The following is a 17,024-nucleotide window of genomic DNA, read 5'->3' as shown; positions in this document are numbered from 1 at the left end:
TAGTTTATGTATTCAAACACATCAACATTCCTAATTCTCTTCTTATGAAATCAAATTGTTCTTCATTTAGAGGTTTGTAAAAATATCAGCTAGTTGATGTTTAGTATCAATAAACTCTATGATTACATTATGATTAGTAACATGATCTTGTATAAAGTGATGTCTAATATCAATATGTTTTGTTCTTGTGTGTTGTATAGGATTCTTCGTTAAGCATATTGCACTTGTGTTATCACATTTAATGAAAATATTTTTAAGATGAATTTTATAATCTTCTAAGGTGTTTTTCATCCATACAACTTGTGCACAGTATGCACTTGCTGCAATATATTCAGCTTCGGTTGTTGATAGCGCAACCGAGTTTTGTTTCTTAGATGATCAGGAAACAAGGGCATGTCCTAAAAATTGACATGTTCCTGATGTGCTTTTTCTATCTAGTTTACAGCCAGCAAAGTTCGCATCAACATAAGCAATTAACTTAAGATTCTTTGATTTTAGGTACCATAATCCTAGATTTGTGGTACCATTAAGATATCTAAGTATTCTTTTATGAGATATCTTAGGGTTTGAGTGAAATCTAGCACAAAGTCTTACATTGAACATGATATCTGGTCTAGTTGCAGTGAGGCAAAGTAAACTTCCTATCATGCCCCTATAAGTTTTTTGATCGAAGCTTTCTCCACTTTCATCGATTTCTAACTTAGTGGAGGTGCTCATAGGAGTGTTAATAGCTTTTGAGTTATTCATATTAAACTTTTTTAGCAAATTCATAGCATATTTAGTTTGACTAATAAAGATGTCATTGCTTAGTTGTTTGATTTGTAAGCCTAAGAAGAATGTTAATTCTCCCATTAAACTCATTTTGAATTCAAGACTCATAGTTTTAGCAAAATATTCACAAAGAGATTCATTCGTAGAACCAAAGATAATATCATCAACATAAATCATTTTCAAAATTCTTGATGAACAATGTAGTATCAACCTTGCCTTTTGTGAAATTATTTTCGATAAGAAAAGAACTAAGTCTCTCATACCAAGCCCTCGGAGCTTGTTTTAAATCATAGAGAGCTTTAGTTAATCTAAACACATGATTAGGGTGGCTATTATTTTCAAATCCAGGAGGTTGTTCAACATAGACTTCTTCGAAAATAAAGCCATTAAGAAAAGCGCTTTTAACATCCATTTGAAACAACTTAAAATTATTACTATTAGCATAGGCAAGGAGCATCCTTATAGCTTCTAATCGAGCCATAGGAGCGAAGGTTTCTTCGTAATCGATACCTTCTTTTTGGTTGAAACCTTTGGCCACTAATCTAGCCTTATTTCTAACCACGATACCATATTCATCTTGCTTGTTTCTAAAAACCCATTTAGTACCAATAACTAAATGGTCATTTGGCCTAGAAACAAGCTTCCACACCTCATTTCTCTCAAATTGATTTAATTCATCTTGCATTGCGATAATCCATGAATCATCTTTCATGGCTTCGTCAACACATTTGGGTTCAATTTGGGAGAGAAAAGCGGCGTTGGAACAAAAATTTTTAAGAGAAGAACGTGTTTGAACCCCCTTTGATGTGCCTCCTAAGATTAGCTCCTTAGGATGAGCATCTACATACTTCCAATCCTTGGGTAAGGATGTTTCGGAAGTGGATGCATCCAAGTTGCTAGTTGGAGACGGGGTTTCATTTAAATTCAAGGAATCAAAATTAACATCATCATTAAAATCGTTTTTCCTGATTTCGGAAATCTCTTTGAAAACAACATGAATGGATTCTTCAATAATTAAAGTTCTTTTATTGAATATACGAAAGGCTTTAGAAACCAAAGAATAACCAAGAAAGATTCCTTCATCGGATTTAGCATCAAATTTTCCTAAGTTATCCTTTTCATTCAAGATAAAACACTTACACCCAAAGACTTTAAAATATGAAACATTGGGTTTTTTGTTGTTCCATAACTCATAGGGAGTTTTGGTAAGTAAGGATTTTACTAGAACTCTATTCAAAATATAGCATGCAGTATTTACGACTTCGGCCCAAAAATATTTGAGTAGGCTATGTTCATTCAACATGGTTCTTGCCATTTCTTGTAAATTTTGATTTTTTCTTTCTACTACTCCATTTTGTTGAGGATTTCTAGGAGTAGATAAATTATGGTTGTATCCATTGAGTTCACAAAATTCTTGGAAATCATGGTTTTGAAATTCACCACCGTGATCACTTCTAATTAACGAAATCATAGAACCCTTCTCATTCTGCACAAGTTTACAAAACTTGGTAAAATATCTAAAGCATTCACTTTTCTGTTTTAAGAAGTAAGTCCATGTGTATCTGCATAGTCATCCACAATGACGAAGGCGTATTTGCTACCTCCTAGGCTTGATGTAGAGATTGGTCCGAACAAGTCCATATGGATCAATTGTAAGGGCCTAGAGGTGCTTATTTGATTCTTAGATTTGAAACTGCCCTTAATTTGTTTACCTAATTGGCAAGCATTACATACATTATCTTTGATGAACTTGATATGAGGAATTCCTCTTACAAGTTCTTTAGATGATATTTGAGTGATTAGTTTCATGCTAGCATGACCTAATCTTCTATGCCATAGCCAAACATCCTCATTCAAAACCGAAAAACACATTTCATTACACAAATCATTGATGTCAATAGTGTATATGTTATTTTGTTTTAATGCAATCATAGACGTGTTTTTGTGTGGTTTTTTAATGATGTAAGCATTAGATTCGAATCTGACAATATATCCTTTATCACATAATTGACTAATGCTCAAGAGGTTATGTTTTAAACCATCAACTAACAAAACATCTTTAATAAAGAAGTTGGATTTGTTATCTATGGTTCCTTTGCCAATGATTTTACCCTTATTGTTGTCTCCGAAGGTGACATAGCCTTCATCTATGCTAGTGAGCTTAGAGAATTGAGATGGATCTCCGGTCATATGCCTTGAGCATCCACTATCAAGGTACCATCTCTTGCTCCTAGCTTGCGATGGTATAGGTTTCTACAAGAAAGGATGATCTTTAGGTACCCATTTGCTTTTGGGTGCCTCAAAAATAGATCTACATTGTTTATCATGTTGCATAGAATTTATCATGGTTCTTTTAGGAACCCAAATTAATTTGTTCGGACTAATTTTCTTGAATGGACAATAATGCATTTTGTGTCCAAGTTTGCAACAAAAGTTGCATTTGTCTTGGTGTCGAACATGTAAGATGGGGCATTTTATGAAGATGGTTGGATTTTGGTGAGGACTTCTCACAAATCCGATTCCACTTCTTTTGGGAACGTGACCCTTGTTTGCAAAGATCATGTTCAAGGACTTGCTACCAACCTCGAATTTCTTCAAGGTGTCCTTAAGTAGCAAGTTTTCCGTTTGGAGAGTTTCTAGATCATGGCATTTTATGCATGAACCTAAACTATCATGATATTCAGCTTTTAACTTATCGAAATTACAAGTAAGACTATCATGCTCCTTTTTTAGCAATTTGTATTTTCTACTAATAATCTTGCATTCATCAAATAAGTCATGGAAGGCATTTAATAATTCATCAAATGATAAATCTGCATCTATTAAATTCGTTACCTCCTCTCCGATGGCCATTAAGGCGTAATGAGCAACTTGCTCGGTGTTAGAGTCCTCTTCTTCGGACGCGCTCGAGTCATCCCATGTTGCTTTGAGCGCCTTCTTCTTTGATGTTCTCTTTTTGACTTGGGGACAATCACTCTTGTAGTGTCCCAGCTTTTTGCACTCATAGTAAATAACTTAGTCCTTCTTGGGTTCAAGTTTATTTTTTGTGTCATTCTTAAACTTGTTTCTTTTAATAATTTTTTTAAAATTTCTTGTTAGAAGTGCCAAGTCATCGTCACAGTCCTCATCACTTGAGTTTTCTCTCAAGTGGTCTTCTGAAGTTCTAAGTGCCATATCCTTCCTGTTCTTTGGAAGGATGTCTTCTTGCTTTTCATGAGCTTTGCAAGTCATCTCGTAGGTCATTAATGACCCGATTAGTTCTTCAAGAGGGAAGTTGTTTAAATCTTTTGCCTCTTGAATAGCAGTGACTTTAGGATCCCAACTCTTAGGAAGGGATCTTAGAATCTTATTTACGAGCTCAAAATCTGAAAAACTTTTTCCGAGTCCTTTTAGACCGTTGACGACATCCGTGAAACGGGTAAACATGTCGCTAATAGTCTCACTCGGTTTCATCCAGAAAAGTTCGAAAGAATGTAACAAAAGATTGATTTTTGACTCTTTCACTCTACTTGTGCCTTTGTGAGTCACTTCGAGTGTGTGCCAAATATCAAATGCGGTTTCACAAACCGAAACACGGTTGAACTCGTTTTTATCAAGCGCACAAAATAAGACATTCATAGCCTTTGCATTAAGAGCGAAAGCCTTCTTCTCCAATTCATTCCAATCAATCATTGGAAGAGAAAACTTCGAAAATCCATTTTCGACAAGATTCCAAAGTTCAAAATCCATAGAAATAAGAAAGATCCTCATTCGGGTCTTCCAATAGGTGTAGTCCGTCCCATTGAACATGGGTGGACGTGTAATAGAATGGCCCTCTTGGTTTCCGGCGTATGCCATCTCTCTTGGGTTTTAATCCGTTTGAGAGTTAACCCCGCTCTGATACCAATTGTTAGGATCAAGAGCACTAAGGGGGGGGGGGGGGGGGGGTGAATTAGTGCAGCGGAAAACCTTCTATGAAAAATAAAAACTGCATTCGTTCGTTAAAAGTGATTTTGGTAAGAAACCCGATTCATAAATCACTTTAACTTTTGTTTAAGCGAGATGCAGCAAAGATATAAATGCAGTTTGCAATTATGATTCTAATCAGATAATAGGCGCAAACTAAAATATGATATTTGTACGAAAAAACTGATTTACGTCTAAATGCTGATTCGTAAATCACTTGATTAAGCGATATGCAGTTTAAGCATGGATATAAAGGCAGTTTGCAGTTATGATAGAAATCAAAATGTAAACGCAAACAGAAATATGATGATCGTACAATGAAACTGTTTTACGTCTAAACGCCGATTCGAAAAGTGCAAAGCTTGAAACCCGATTGTATATGTGCAGAAAGCAGTAAGCTTTAGAGGAGGTTTTTAGTAAAGATAATATGCTCAAAGTAAATGCAAACCGAGATTTAGAGTGGTTCGGTCAATCTTGACCTACTCCACTTTTGGCTTCCTCCACCGACGAGGTCACCGACGTCAACTAGAGGCCTTCCCTTAATAGGCGAAGGCCAACCACCCTTTTACAGTTTCACTCCTTTTGATGGGCTTAGGAGACAACCCTTACAGAATTTTCTCTCATCTCTTTAAAGCTCAGAACTTAGAAGAAAAGAGGGAGAAGAACTTTTGGCATTTACAACAATTTTGAGCTCTAAAAATCACATAACAAGATCAGGATTTTGGTGTATATTCAGTGCCCTTTCAGTGCTGAATGGGTGGGGTATTTATAGGCCCCAACCCAGTTTGAATTTGGAGCTTAAAACTGTCAATTCTCGAAATTCTGGGATCTGGCGGTTGCACCTCCTGACTGGAGCGGTTGCACCGCCTGGCAGAGCTCGAGGACTGAGCCTCTAGGTGGTGCGACCTCCTGTCAGGGGCGGTTGCACCTCCTGCCAGAGCTCGAAGACCGAGCTCAAGCGGTGCCACCTCCTGACTGAGGCGGTTGCACTGCTCAGCTAGAGCTCGGAGACCGAGCCCAAGTGGTGCCACCTCTGTCAGGGGAGGTTGCACCGCCCAGTCTCGCTCGGAGACTGAGCCCAGGCGGTGCCACCTCCTGGCTAGGGCGGTTGCACCACCCAGTCTCGCTCGGACACTTAGCCCAGGCGGTGCCACCTCTTGGCTTGGGCGGTTCAACCGCCTGATAAAAATCAGGGTTCGAATGGGTTGATCCATTCGGCCCAATTTGGGTTTTTCAAGGGCCCAATTGCCCCAAGATTAAGTTAATGGGATCACCTCCCATTTCCAACTTAATCATTGTGCTAACTACGATTTTTCCTAAGATATTTACTGTAACTTGCTCCGGTGCGTCAATCGCTTCTTCCGGCGAGCTTTCGGCGAACTTCCGTCGATCATCCGATGAACCCTCGGTGATGCTCCTATGGACTTCCGGAAAACTCTTGGACTTGCGACGATCCACTTGGCGAGTTCCGACAAGCTTCTTTGGCAAGCTCATGGACTTCTCATATTTGTTCCCGCAGAACCTTCGACGACTGTCCGAACTTCCGTCGAACTCTCGAACTCCCAATGTGATCATTGTCTTGACTCCAGCGCAACTCTTGTTGCATATCTTATTTTCATCATAGTTAATCCTGCACACTTATCTCAACATATAGATTAGATAACAAATGACAATTGACTTCATCATCAAAATCCGAGATTCAACAATTCCTAGCTAGGGTCATTCAGATTGAGAGAGAAAGAGTTCTCCGGGAGAATCCAATTAGAGCGAGACTCAAGAAGAAACCGTATGGGTCTGACAACACCATGTCCGATATACGATGTTTGAGATATTAGATGGATGAGGGACTATAGGTATATGATAACTGAGAACAGACAGGTCCAATGGATTGGATTCCCCTGTATCGTTTGGGGACTATGACGTAGTGGCCTAGTACGTCTGTAGTCAATGAGTCGAGTGAATTATTATAGAGATAATAATTCATTAAGTTAGAAGGAGTTCTGACAGGTATGACTCACGGCCAGATCGATATTGGGCCTAGAGGGTCACACACATATGGTAGGCATTGCGATGAGTAGAGGTTCGGATATGAGATATCCGCCGGAGCCCCTATCTTATTGGATATCCAATAAGCCCCTGAATTATTCGATCCCATGGACGAGATCTAATAAGAGCCCATGAGAGATTATTGGATAGAGATCCACTAATCTAAAAGGCTTGGGTAATTGGATGCAGATCTAATATCCACTAGGGGAGGATCCATTAGGGTTTGATAGGGGACCTCTATAAATAGGAAGGAATCAATGGTTCATAGGCTAGAGTCTTTGCTTGCCTCTCCTATTCTCCTCCCCCTCTCCACCTTAGAGAAGGCCTGGAGTTTTGAGGAGCGTCGTCACAGCTCTGCTGTGTGGATCACCGCTAGAGAGGAGGACGCTTGACCTCCTTCACCCTCTCCTAGAGATCTGCAAGGAAATAGGGATATACGATCTCCCTAGGTAATACAATCTATTCTATACGTAGTTTGTTTTGTGGATTTTTGCACACCAATCTTCGCATGATGATGAACATCTTTTTGGGAAATTAGGGATTTTGTTTTCTTGTTCTTCCACTGCGCATGTGATGTCACCCCCAATATTTTCCAACATTGGCCTTGACGAAAGAGGAATCGATGAAGTGGATGTAGGTCACGATAACCGAACCACTCTAAAATCTGGTTTGCTTTTCCTTTTAGTAATTTACTTTAAATTACAAACCATTTTACTTGTTTACTACTTTCAATACTTTTATGAACTCACTTTCAAGTCAAGTATATTTTTGAGATCGATTTTCAACGAACGAGAAAATTTCAAAACCGACGTGATTTTTACCGCTACACTAATTCACCCCCCCACCCTTTTAGTGCCGACCCCGTTCCTAACAATGGAGACTGATTATGAATGTACCTGAAGATTCTATTTCGCTCTCTCTACAAGGTACTTTTTGTAGTTCCTCTTCCAGTGCTCATCTTTGCTGCAGTGGAAGCACTAGCCTTTGTCCTTTGTCGAGTCTTTCTTAGCAACCATTACTTTGCCCATTTTCCCTTGCCCTTGCCCTTCTTAAGGGACTTTTCTGTTTTCCTTTTCTTTATAGTCTCATTAGTGTAGAGAATTGACTTCTCTTTCTTAATAGCGCTCTCTGCCTCCCTTAACATATTGAGGAGCTCGGGAAGAGTCACCTCAAACTTGTTCATATTAAAATTCATTATAAACAGTGAAAAGAAATTTGGTAGGGATTAAAGCACAAGATCTACACACAAGTTATCTTCTATGACCATTCCTAGACCTATGAGTTTCTCTATCCACTTAATCATATTTAAGACATAGTTTTGAACCGATGTCCCCTCAGTCATCTTAGCGCAGAAGTGACTTTTGGATATCTCATATTGTTGAGTCCTTCCCTATTCTTCAAACAATTTGTAGACATGTAGGAAAATGGATCGGACATCCATCTTTTCATACTGTCTTTGTCTCTTAGGAGTCATGGAGCCCAACATGTAACACTGAGCAAGAGTTAAGTCATCTATATACTTCACGTAACGAGCAATATCATTCTCGCTTGCCCTTTCCTCGGGCGTAGGCATCACTATATCAAGGACGTATGTGATTTTCTCTACCATGAGAACAATTCTCAAGTTGCGGAGCCAACCTATATAATTCGGACCAGTGAGGTGATTGATATCAAGTATGACACGTAAGGGATTTGAAAGTGACATTTTCTAAAAATAAAGATGCAGTATAAATAAATAACATACATATTTTGTAGAAAAATAAACAATCAAGATTTGAACTTATATCTTAATATGCTCATACTATTTTACTGGAGAGTCATGCAACACCCTCAGCACGTGAAATGAAAGTCTCCAACAAACTTCTAGTAGGGATCGGGATTCGATCATCATCTTAGTGTAACCTCGACGGACTCGACTAATCACACTATGCTCAAAAGGTAGGTAACTCTTGTCGATCACAACTCCTTATGATTTCCATCCTATTTGGCCTTTGAACTACCATAGTCTCTAGGGACTCGACCAACCATGATGTTCGGTTAAGTCAACACTATTATTACAAGATGAGTCTGATTCGATGATATACCCTCGAGGGACTCGACCAAGCATACAATATCCTCAGGTTACCGGTGACATCTCTATGTCATAGCAAAATAGTGAATCATAATATAGGTGAGCCTCGAGAGACTCGACCAACTCAACCTATACTGAGAATCGGTCCCTACTTATAATGATGGAAGGCCACGTGGGTCAATTTAATTGCCTCACATTTATTGACTTAACATTATCGAGAGAGGGGATTTTGATTCGGTCTCCTAATATAACATGTCATACATATACATATTTAATATATATCTACATCGCATTCAAATATATATACATATCTAGTAGGTGTAAAAGCAATCAAACATCACAAGAGCAATCACACCATATGATTATGGACCATAGCCTAATGTGATCAAGCCCGAGCTAATGGGCCTAATCACTCACATCAAGATCTAAGTGTGCAACGGTGCATCTCCATGCCCTATGATCGTCCATCTCGTCCTCATTGATTTTGTTAGTATCTCAACGCATCTCCATACATCACAATCGTCCGTCTCGTAGATCCCGCTATCGCTTTCATGCTCTTGCTGTGCCTCCTCGTATAATTACAACTTAATCATAAGCACGCAGGCTCGACAATAAATGAGAAATAAAATAGAGGCTTATAGGCCCGAATAATAATAATCATAAGTACACACATCACATGGTCCATGAACATCCGTCCACATATTATACATCACATGTACACATCATCATTATATAGAACTACTAGATAATAATAAAAATAATAACCAATTAAACTTTTTAATTAATTAAAAAATTTTGAAATCAAGGATATGTAGGGAATTTTTTTATTTATAAGGGGTATTTTTATAATTTGGTTAAAGGATATAACTTGGAATTTCTCTTAATAACTTCATTTTGTTATAAATTTCTTGGAGTACTAATATTATAGTGATACTAATTCAAATCATAAAATTCTTAAAAATTATAATTTTTAAATTCACCACAATGATTACTACAAATAGAAAATATCATAAAACCTTTCTTATTTTAAATTTATTAATAAAATTTGATAAAATATTTAAAACAAATATTTTTATGTATCAAAAAGTATATCCAAGTATATCTACTATAGTCATCAACGATCAAAAAGACATATTTATTACCTCATAGACTTATAATATCAATTGATCTAAATAAATCCATGTGAATTAGTTATAAAGATATAGAGGTACTTACTTAGTTTTTAGGTTTAAATCTATTCTTTAAATATTTTCCTAATTGACATGCATCACAAATTTAATTGTAGGCATTTTTCTTACAAATTCGTTAGATTTAATTTATGAAATTAATTTCATACTAGCATATCTTAGTCTCCTATATCAGAGCTATATAAATTATCAAGATCATTCAAACCTAAAAAATAAGTTGCATCACAAAAATCCTCCATCTAGGCTAATAGCTTTAAGAAGTTTGTAGGATCTCCGGATATATGTTTTGAGCATCTACTATCAAGATACCTATTTCGAGATATACCTATGAGAAAAAAGGTTTTGCTTTAGGTATTGATTTAACTTTAGATTTTTTATGGTTAGACGTACCTTTTTCGTCTTATGATTTTAAATCACTTATGGTTCTTTTATAAATCCAAACTAATTTAAGATGACTATATTTCTTAAGAAAGTATATGTAAGCGTAATGACTAAATTTTTCACAAATGTTGTATTTAACTTTAGGTGTATGAATATGCAATATCAGTCCTTTTACAAACTTGATTGGCTTTAGATGCGTGATACTACTCATGAAGTCAATGAATTCTTTTCGTGATAATCATAACCTTATTTAGCAATAATCATATCAAGTGACTTGTTTCTAATTTTATTTTTTTTAATATTTATCACAGTAATATATTTTATTCTAAGTAATTCTATTACATCATCACTATCATTAGACTCCTTTAAGTAATGTTCTAGTTTTTCATTTAAGTCATTCTTTGTATTTTCCAAAGCATGTAATCCTAGTGATTTTTGAAGTAACTTCTTTTATAGTTCAAGATTAGATGATTCTAAATTTTCATATTTGTACAAGATATTGACATATAGTTGTCATACTTATTTTTTAATATATCAAATTCATTGGCATGTGAGACATGATCTCTTTCTAGCAAACTATATTTTTACTAATATTTTTAAGTTCATTATATAAATTATGAAATGCTTCAAGTAATTCATAATGAGGCTTTGGAAGAATTTGTTACGTTATTATCAAAAGTTATTAAGGCATAATTTGTCACTCCTCCATTAATTTAGTCTCCTACTTCTAACTCACTTGATTCATCCCATGTAGCTTTGAGTACTTTTTTTCTTCTTTTTAGGTTGATGACTTCTTCAATCATGAATACTCATTTTTGAAGTGTTTCAGCCTTTGCATTCATAACATATAACTGTATCTTTCTTGAGCTCACTTTTATTCTTTCCTTCTCTTCTTGATAAATTTATCTTGTTTTGTCTCATTAGCTTTTTTGAATATTTTTGTAAGAAGTATCATACCTTCATCATCATCACTTAAGCTTTCACTCAAATAATCTTCTTTGAATTTGAGAGCAATATCCTTTCTTTTCTTTGGAAGGCTTTCCTCTACTTTATCATATACTTTAAATATTATTTCATATGTCATTAAAGATCCTATTATTAAATTCTAGATTTTGATTATGAAATCAATAGATCAATTTATTAGACTAATATGCTTTTGAGATAAGTGATGTAAGAAATACTTCGATCATAGACTTGGACCATCGAAGGGCCAACTATCAAGTAGGAGAATCAGATGTTCCATTGAAAAATTATTATGTTAAAAATTGGACATCAAGCTTAAGGATTGGTTGACAGGTTAGAGATCAAACTTTGTGCTCTAGGTTTGAGTATTGTGCTGAAAGAATTAGATATTGCATTGGAACCATAGATATCGTAGGAAAGTTAAATTGCTAGTAGAATAAGAGATATGCCGAAGGAAATAACAATGTGCTAGAAGGAAATAACAAAAGATCAAATGACATGTTAGATGGGTGTACAACGTGCCAAAAGCTTCATAAATATATCGGATTTGTAATTGATTTATCAAAGTGAGATAGTTATTGGGCTTGATGTTAGGTCAAATTGGACTAATTAGAAGGTTAAACTGATGGAGTAAATTACACCCGGTAGTGGTACCACGATGCCCAAGTGATAGTACCATTTATGTGGGTAACATATTTATCCCTTGGTAAGGGTCCAAAAAATTTAATTTATGATAATACCAATGTTAAACCACTATTAATAGAGTGCACATCATCATCGTACTACTAAATATATAGCACTTGTCGAATATCAAACACTTGAGTAGTTATTTACATAGTATTTTAAATCTAGACAGAATTATAAAGCATTTTCAAAACTAATTTTGCATGAGATTTTATAATATTTTAAACTATAAAAGAACTTGTAGGTTAATAAATACTTCAAATAATATTTGCCAGATATATACATTTTCACGTATGGCAAACATATATAATACTTTTTCAATGCTTTTTAAATAATAAAGTATTTTGTAAATAAATTAAAAATCATATAAGTCACATTTATTCGAAAATAAGCAAGACTAATTTGTTAGATACTTAATCTTGGACTATCAAAACCATCATAAAAAATCAAGATCCTTCTTTTCCTAAATTCATAAAAAAAATATATATTAATAATCATACATAAAATCCACTTTCCAATTCATTCATGTTTTGTTTGATATTAAATGAATTATTTTTTTCCCTGATTTTTTTTTTTCACTTTAACTTTGACACGTGACCTCACTTTTTTTTTTCTCCCGCTTATCTTTTGGTCTTTGTTCCCACCAAGAGGTCCTAAGGGGCCCTAAATGCTTACAACATCCAATGCACAGCAAGCCACATGCTGTGAGTAGTGTATGTGTTTTTTTCTTTATATACTAATCTTCTCTTTTCCCTGTTCACCAACACTTTTGTTGGATGCTTCGGCATCTCGCCACACATAGTTTTAGTTTGTTTTTTTTTTCTTTGCTTTTTAATTTCTGTCCTCTCGATTTACGTATTATTATTCGAAAAATGTTATGGCTTCCAACCCACCGTGCGGCATACAACAACTGGATTGCCCCTTGTTTTGTTTTCCTCAATATCAAATCCACCGTATACCATAATACCTTAAATCATAGATAAAATAAATATTATTTTATCATCTATAATTTCTATCTCTTCACAAACATTTATCATCTATGCCAAAACATACAAGATCATGATCCACAAATTGGACCCCGCTTGTAACATTTACAAGATGTAGATTTTGCAATCTTCATGAACTTATTCTAAGATATAATATCTTTAACAATCTAAGATTTTACAATCTTGTGTATCTTGCTTTTGCAGCACTATTTTGTTTTAGTTCAAGCACTTGAGGCTTCATGCAGTATAAATTATTAGTGTTTTAAATAATTTAACTATCACAAGGTTGGCTATTTTGATAGTCCAGTGTCTCAGAATTAAAAAGATATCGTCTTGCCAACTAGAGCTCAGAAGTTACAACAATGTGATGCGCATACTTTCCTGACTCGTGCTGAGTACATCCGGACATATTGGATCCACGGTGATAGTGTTTAGATGATCTACAATATTGCATAATTCGCACAACATGTTGATGATACGAGGAATATTCACTTTCTCTACATCTCCATAAGTGAGAGATAAAAATATTACTTTATGAGAAATATTTTATTAACCAGCTGACGACAAACGGTGACATTCGATGTCGGAGGAACTCCGTCAGAATCTTTAAAGGAAAGGTACGTTTTTATGAAGAGTATATAATGGAGTTCAGTCTGCCTCCAGTAATATAAAAATATTACTTACTTAAGAAAAGGAAATCTTGCTTTCTTTCCAGTCTGCCTCGCTGTATTGTAAAAATGGACTCTTTTCTTATAAAAATGAAGTGTATATAATGAATGCTACATGATGAATCAAAGAAAAGGTAGGTGCTTTCATTAGACAATTACAAAGGCTCGGCTCAAGCTGAATGAACAATATAATGATGATGATGATAATAATAATAATCTTCTGTATCCTCTCATCATCTACTACGATATGAGAGGTATTGATCCCATGAAACCCTACCAAATCTATGCTTATGCCTGAAGAATTCGTCGGTTCTTCAACCGAAAGCCTTCACAACTCCCCATTAAAACAGCGTGCGGGCCAACACTTAGAACGCGACAACACCCGCGATCAAAGCCACCGTGATCCCACCAAAGGCGGTCCCGGCAGGAGGGCATGCCGCGCCGGTTTCGTCGCTAATTTCGCCGTCGGGACCTGGCGCCGCTGCCGGCGTGTCGCCCGTAGCCAAATCCGGAGCGACACCCACGTCCGCATCCGGCGCGGCTCCTGGTGCATCCGGAGCCGGCGGCGAATCGGCGACGGGAGCGTCAGCGGCGGCCGAGGAATCCGGAGCCGGGCCCGACGCGGAAGGGGAAATCGCCACCGCAGAATCCGGAGCCGGCCCCGACGCGGAAGGGGAAATCGCCGCAGCGGAATCCGGAGCTGGCCCCGACGATGCAGGTGGAGTCGCTGTAGCGGAATCCTGAGACGGCCCCGACGCAGAAGGAGAAGTCGCCGGAGAGGAACCATCGGCGGAGGAGGTCGGTGGTGAAGTGGCCGGAGAGGAAGCGGTGGCGGCCGTCGAGAGCTTGGGCGACGAGGCTTCGGCGGGGGATTGCGCCGTTGGTGACGTCGCGGCGGAGGATTCGGGTGTTGCCGCAGCGGCGGCTGGCTGAGAGGGGGTTACAGCCGCAGGGGACGTCCCGTCCGAGGGTTTTGGCGCTGGCGATGGTTCCTGGGCCACGGCTAAGCCGACCGCGGCAAGGAGGAGGGCGATGGCGAGAGCCGCGTGGCGTTTCATCTTTACCGGCTGAGACAGGGAGCGATCGAAAGGGGAAGAGATACGAGGGGGAAGGATTTGAGGTGTAGTAGCGGGGGAAACACACGTTATATAGGTGGCGGGAAGAGGTTGCGACCGTTGGCGTGACAGGGTAGAGGAAAGGAAGAGGGCGAGGTGACCGGTCGAGCCGGTAACGTGGCGGTCGGTTTTACAGGCAACCCGCTCGTAACGGGGTGGGTGGTTGACCGGCGACGCAGGTAGCAAAAAGACCACGCGTGGAAATGGGTGTGACGTCCTCGACGAATAAAACAAGGTAGATGATCTCCGATTTGAGTTATATACTCCAATTTTGTCTATGTTGGCTTCATTGCGGATCACTCATGCAAGAATGTTATCTTAAATTTATTGCAAGATGCAGCAAATTGTTTTCTAAATGATGATATTATGAGTTTCTTTGACTGATAAATCGATCTGGTTAGTTCATTATCGACGATATAAGCTCATTCAAGTGTTTCTTCCTTATTGACATGGAAGACTTATGAAATGAGATCATAAAGATTGTTCGGTCGAAAGTTCTGTTGATGAGAACCCGATTCGAGATGGTTAGATAGGCGAATTAGGATTTTTCTGGTTGCAAGGTTCCTTCCTAGGAGTTAGATCGTTTGTGTGTCTTGGGACGATTGACGATCCTACATGATAGGCCAGCATTGGGGGTTGCTCGATGCAGCCTCTTTAATGCTTAAGTTAGCAAAGAGGAGAAGATAGTGGTGTAAGTTGTATAACTGAGTTAATGTATAGAGAGCCCCTCACTCAATGTAAGATGATGGGTTCCTTTTTATACTTGATCCTTAGGCCTTTTTACTAGTTGGACTAGGATAAAATTGTTGGGAAACCATAGAGAGCATCACATGTGTAGTGAAAAAATAAAACAAAGACTATTTCCCAAAAAAATCATATTTGATCTTTGTGCGATGATTGGTAGCGAAAACTCGTAAAACCAAAAACTGTATAAGATTCATAAGATGCTCTCACTTAAGAGAGATCGTATACTCCTAAAACTGCGGATCTAAGTTCGTGAATGAAGGAGCTCCTCTCTAGTAGTGATCTACACGATGGATGAAGTAGTGACGCATCTCCTCACGTAAGGCACTCCTTGCTCGCTTTTACGCACTACCACACAATAGGGGTAGCAGCAAAAGGGCGACTCTCTTACTATCCTCTCACACCAAAGAGTGGGTAGATCGCTAGAGGAAGAAGAGGGGAGGTAAGGAGGTGGCGGCTAAAGGGGTTCAGTCTTATAACCATTTTAGTTCGATATCTCTTTTATAGAGTGTTAGCTATAGGTACCTTGCAAGTCAATCATATGAGTGATGACACGTGTGACACAACACACACTCTTTTTATTTATTATTATTTATTGATATTTTATCACTTTATCTTGTATATTATATATATTGTGATATCTATCAATTCACCTTTAAACATAGACCCTGAATAATCCCAGTTGTAAGTTACTCAAGAGGGACATTGAGATAATCGGATAGATTAGTGTGCCATATACCCATCTATACGATGAAAGCGATTAGTCTCATAGTTGCTTATGTGGGGACACTAGAGATATAGTGTAGGTGCTTATTAGAGAATGAGTTCATTGATCGATTCGCTCATAGAATATTGGATAGTTGATGATACCTCATTGTCAAATAACGATTCCGTCGTCCCAATAGTATATTTAGTCCTTAGACTTAAGACATCAAGTATGTCTTATTTAAGTACTCCACTCTTTGATATTGGACTTATAGACCTAGAAGTTCTAACTCTAGCATAGCCGGTCATCGGGAGTGATAGCCAACCTTACGAGGGCTATTAAGTGTCCATATAAGATTATCCACTCTTAGTGTCCTGAGAAAAATATCTCATATATTCTTGCTCAGGCAAATCCTTGGCTAGGGTCATTCGGATTGAGAGATAAAGAGTTCTCTAAGAGAATCCAATCAAAGCGAGACTCGATTAGATTCCGTATGGGCCTAACAACACTATGTCTGGTATATGATCTTTGAGATATTAGATGGATGAGAGATTATAGATACTATTAAATCTTGAATTTTGATGATAAAATCAATTGATAAGTTTCGATTTAATTTGTATTTTGAGTAACGTAGGACTAACTTCGATCAAGAAAGACAAATCTATTAAAGCAAGAAGAATCTGATGTTGGCCTGGAGTGAACATGTTAGAAGATTAGACGTCGGCTAGAGGATTGATCGATATGCTGGCAGAAGGAC

At 37.6% G+C, this 17,024-nt stretch overlaps 1 protein-coding gene across 1 annotated transcript; it reads right to left on the bottom strand.

The window, feature by feature from the left end:
- Positions 1-14,067: 14,067 nt before the first annotated feature.
- On the bottom strand, positions 14,068-14,760 carry LOC135622009 (classical arabinogalactan protein 6-like). Its single transcript, XM_065123636.1, has one exon. The coding sequence runs from the start codon at positions 14,758-14,760 to the stop codon at positions 14,068-14,070; it is 693 nt and encodes a 230-aa protein (XP_064979708.1).
- Positions 14,761-17,024: the final 2,264 nt, after the last annotated feature.

Source organism: Musa acuminata, chromosome BXJ2-9, assembly GCF_036884655.1.
Source record: "Musa acuminata AAA Group cultivar baxijiao chromosome BXJ2-9, Cavendish_Baxijiao_AAA, whole genome shotgun sequence".
Lineage (NCBI taxonomy): Eukaryota > Viridiplantae > Streptophyta > Magnoliopsida > Zingiberales > Musaceae > Musa > Musa acuminata.
This window is presented reverse-complemented; position numbering and strand designations above follow the sequence as displayed.